Raw genomic sequence first — 4,112 nt, 5'->3', positions numbered from 1 at the left:
CCAAAATGCCATCTGACACTTGATCTGAGATGGCAACTGCAGTTGAGCAACCATGGCAACTGTAGTTCAGCGACATGGCAACTGCAGTTAAACGGACATTGAAGAGGGTCCGGACGATGGCAACTACGGGGACGCGTGGTGACTGTCACACGGGGCATGCGGGACCGTGAGGTAGATGGCTAAGAGAGGTCATGTGGGCGTTATGCATTTTGCCCACACGTAGACGTGTGAGAGGAACCGCAAGGAAAAAAAAGAAGCGTGTGGACATTGATTGTTTTGCTCATACGCCTACGTGTAGGTTAGTCCTTTTAGACATCACACAAAATATGTGAACAAATTCCTTAACGCCCACGCATATGGCAGTTATCGTCATCTTTTTTTAGAAGATCATGGACAAAGCTGAGCTAGAGTAGTGCTAGACAATTTCTCTTACCATACGCTTCGTTCTCCGCCATACTTTCTTAGTAATTCTCAGGCCCAGTTCTTCCTCACACATATACAAAAAAAAAGCTATGAGACCCACATGTCTGTCATACATGATACATCCATCTCCTAACCAGGACCCACCTCAGTTGTTGACTTGTCGCGCTGGCCACAAGAAATTTGGCTTGCCTGTGGGACAAGCAGGAGCCTTCTACTATCCATCCAAGCTTAAATTTCGTCGATTTTCTAGGAGCAACTAGTGCTAGTCTTTCTTTCTTCCTTATTCGCGAAAAGTCTTTCTTTCTTCCTGGAGAGAAGAGAAGATGATGCTGGCGCGACAAGGAAAGATCAGCCAACCGAAGATGTTGTGGCATGTGGCCAAGTCCATTTGTGACACAGTGAGTGACGACTGACGGCTACCCACAAGCACTGTAGGGAACCCGTCAGGATCATCACAATTGATGACGCCAAGCAGGACCTCATCCAGGTAGGTTACAGGTAGTAGCACCAGAAGCATCTCACCAAATCTTTGTAATTTGGAGTGCATAAATGGCGCATGCATCTTCACCAAATTACAGGTTTAAATGGCGCATGCATCTTCATAATTTGACATCTACGTTTCAACAACATCAACCTCTGAAAGATCGACGCCAGGGACACCTTCAGGGCAGAGGATCGCCAACACCGTGACCTTCTTGTACTGCGGTATCTGGGTAATCTTGAACCGGTCTTCGTCGGTCAGTTCCCAGTCAAAGATTTCGAGGTTCTCCTGAAGCCTCTCCTTTTTCATACTCTTGGCTACCATGCTCGCTCCTTGCTCGAAGATCCATCTCAGTGAGATCTGCAGGAAAATGGGAGTCAATTGCACTGCTAATATCGAGGTGCAATTTTTGCTTACTGTAATGCCATAGAGGGGACCCATACGCTGTAACATTCAGGTGCGATTGACTCAGCATTGCTTGCATTTAGGTTGTTCACAAAATTTGACAAATATTTGTTCACATTCTGCACTTATTAGTTCATAATCTAAACAAACCTCATTTCCAATCATGGATGATGCTAGAACCTTGCACGAATTGGTGACAAGGCAGATTCTGGTACATACCAAACAGTTCCTAAGATTGAAGCGATGATTAATACCTGAGCTATGGATTTTCCTCTAGCTTCGGCAATCTCTTTCAGAATTTCAGACTGTAGCACGGCATTGATTTTGGATGTCCTGCTTTGGCCTCCCAGGGGAGAATAAGCAGTCACATGAATTCCTTTCTCTTTGCAGAATTCAATCAGTTTTTTCTGCTGCCAAGCTGGATTCAACTCAACCTGAAAGGTTATCCCATGCATCAAAGAACAATGACAACAATTTAGGGTAGTCTGGGGCAAGTTTTTACAGAAGGATTTTAAACTAAATCAGCTTCTACTTCTTCTTTGGTTCGTGAAATCATAGAATAGACAAGAGAAGGTTGCATCACCATTACTTGTACGATTGATCAACACAAACCTGATTCACTGCTGGGGGGATTTCTGCAATTGCAAGTAGCTCCTGCAATTTCTTCGTTGTGAAATTGCTAACACCAATCATTTTAGCAAGGCCAAGGCGATGACATTCCTCCATTGCCTGCCATACACCTTTCAAGTCCATCTGTACGATGTCTTCCCTTTTCATTGGGAAGTGTGGTTTGCTGGGCTTTACGCTCATAGGCCAGTGGACCAAGTACAAATCAACATATTCCATTTGAAGGTTTCTAGGCATGGCAAGACAAGCTTAGCACAGAAGTGGCAGAATACAGCTATAAGGGAAACAAGCTTCTGTACCAGTACAGTAATAGTCTTCGATTCTTGAAGCGAATGTCAAGTAAAGACTATACTACATAAGTTTTGATTGCGAACAAATATATGACTAAATACTATAATTCATGTGTTGTCTGTCAGTTACCCAAGTTTATTTTTAAAATTGTCATTGGTACTCTTTTGTTGGTACATTTACATACACTCAATTAAAATCACACGGTGAGAAGAAAATGTGATGAAGGATCAAATCTCATATATGATTGTTCATTTTTATATAAAGTCATAGAGTAAGGTATGAAGTTGCAATCTGAATATATAACTAGATTCTGCATACTTGCATAGTTTCAAGGAAAAATAATAACTAACATTTGAAATGGTTGTAAATCCCGCATAGGACATGTGATCTCCGATAGCATACATCTAATTCAGAGCTGATTTCATTTCACGTTGTCAACTGCTACTAGTTTTAAAATATAAAGTTAGTTTGCTTTTTGAAATTTCAATTTTGAAATGGAAAGAGTTGTATGGTAAGCTTAATGATAATACTGGACAGACATGCCGTCTGAGAGTTCATTCTAGGTTGCTAGAAATTGCTATTGAATCTCAATTACCCCTCAAAGCAGCTGGACCAATAGCCAATTATCCTCATTTTGACCCAACTCTGGAGTCTGGACATAACTTACTAGAAATTGCAGTTAAGTTTTACTCCCTCCATCCCAAAATGTAAGATGTTTTTTTTGATACTATGATAGTGTCAAAAACCGTCTTACATTTTGGGACGGAGGGAGTACTAAATTGCACAATGTCTATACTGAAACTGAATGATGTGTGGCCGTAAGTAACTGGGCTCTACAAAAAAATTCAGGCGAGCAATAAGAATTAATAAAACTGAAAAGTAAAGTTCAAGGAATGAACCCAAGACGGCTTAACTGCAAGCTTTCCTTGAGGGAAGGGAGCACGAGATCCGGGTGGCACTGCGTGCACCACACCTTGGTCGTCACGAACACCTCCTCGCGGGACGCTATGACCCCGCGCCGCGCCGCCTCCGCCACTGCCTCGCCGACGAGGTGCTCGGAGGGGTAAACCGAGGCCGTGTCGAGGTGGCGGTAGCCGAGCTCCAATGCGGCGAGCACGGCGTTCTTGACGTCCTCTGCCACGAACGGGAACGACGCCGTGCCGATCCCCAGGGCCGGCACCGGCCGGCCGCCGGAACCCGCCGGGAACTCCGGGATTTTGGAGGAGCGGCTGCTGCCGCTAGGCGACGCCATGACACTACGAGTGACTCCACGGGGTCTGGGCAGGATTCGGGCAGGGACGATGGTTGAATCCGAGCCCACGAATTTGGAACTTCTAGAGAAAGGGCTCAAGGGTTGGATAGCTGCCCTGGAAGCGGGGGCTGTTTTTTTCTCTCTGTTTTTTCTTTTTTTTTTTCAAAGAATTTGGGGCTGCATAAAGCTAGGGTGATGCCCCTAAGGCCCTGTTCGGGAACCCACCCACCCCAAGAATCTCGGGAGCGAGGAAAGTGCAGCTCCATGATTTCCAACTACAGCTCCGCCCGCTCCGGGAGCTGAGTTGAGGAGCGGAGCGTTTCCGAACACTGCCTAAGTATGTAGGATCGGGTGTGAAGAGAAATATGTTCGGAAGGTGCAACGAAAAGTGTGTTCTGGTGCATAAAGCTGCAAAAATTGGAGCGAAGAGTAGAGATGCATGGCATACGTGTGTTGGGAAGAAAAAAATCAATGTAGATGCCTCGTATTACATTTTCTCATGGGACATGTATATCCATATGACACTGTAGTTTATACTCTAAGAGCATCTCCAGCCATTCAGCCCCCAGGGCGCCGACAAAAAGCGGCCTGGGGGCGAATCGGTGCTAGATCGGCCCCTGGGGCGAACTAGCT

The 4,112-nt window shown here is 45.2% G+C and overlaps 1 protein-coding gene across 1 annotated transcript; it reads right to left on the bottom strand.

Moving 5' to 3' along the window:
• Window positions 1-769: 769 nt before the first annotated feature.
• LOC125538422 (D-galacturonate reductase-like) lies at window positions 770-3,633 on the bottom strand. Its single transcript, XM_048701677.1, has 4 exons — window positions 3,142-3,633; window positions 1,922-2,165; window positions 1,564-1,743; window positions 770-1,264 (listed from the first exon to the last, which is right to left on the bottom strand). The coding sequence occupies exons 1-4, from the start codon at window positions 3,477-3,479 to the stop codon at window positions 1,037-1,039; spliced, it is 990 nt and encodes a 329-aa protein (XP_048557634.1). The 5' UTR covers window positions 3,480-3,633; the 3' UTR covers window positions 770-1,036.
• Window positions 3,634-4,112: the final 479 nt, after the last annotated feature.

This window comes from Triticum urartu, chromosome 2 (genome assembly GCF_003073215.2).
Source record: "Triticum urartu cultivar G1812 chromosome 2, Tu2.1, whole genome shotgun sequence".
Taxonomy (NCBI): Eukaryota; Viridiplantae; Streptophyta; class Magnoliopsida; order Poales; family Poaceae; genus Triticum; species Triticum urartu.
The sequence above is the reverse complement of the archived record's forward strand: the minus strand, read 5'-3'. Positions and strand labels throughout refer to the sequence as shown.

What these genes read in the sequence shown, in the direction of transcription:
- LOC125538422 (XM_048701677.1), bottom strand. Translation starts at nt 3,479, where the DNA reads ATGGCGTCGCCTAGCGGCAGCAGCCGCTCCTCCAAAATCCCGGAGTTC. An exon ending in TCCCTCAAGGAAAGCTTGCA is followed by an intron (nt 2,166 to 3,141) that starts GTTAAGCCGTCT and finishes TGCCATGCCTAG; the next exon opens with AAACCTTCAAATGGAATATG. An exon ending in TCCCCCCAGCAGTGAATCAG is followed by an intron (nt 1,744 to 1,921) that starts GTTTGTGTTGAT and finishes ATAACCTTTCAG; the next exon opens with GTTGAGTTGAATCCAGCTTG.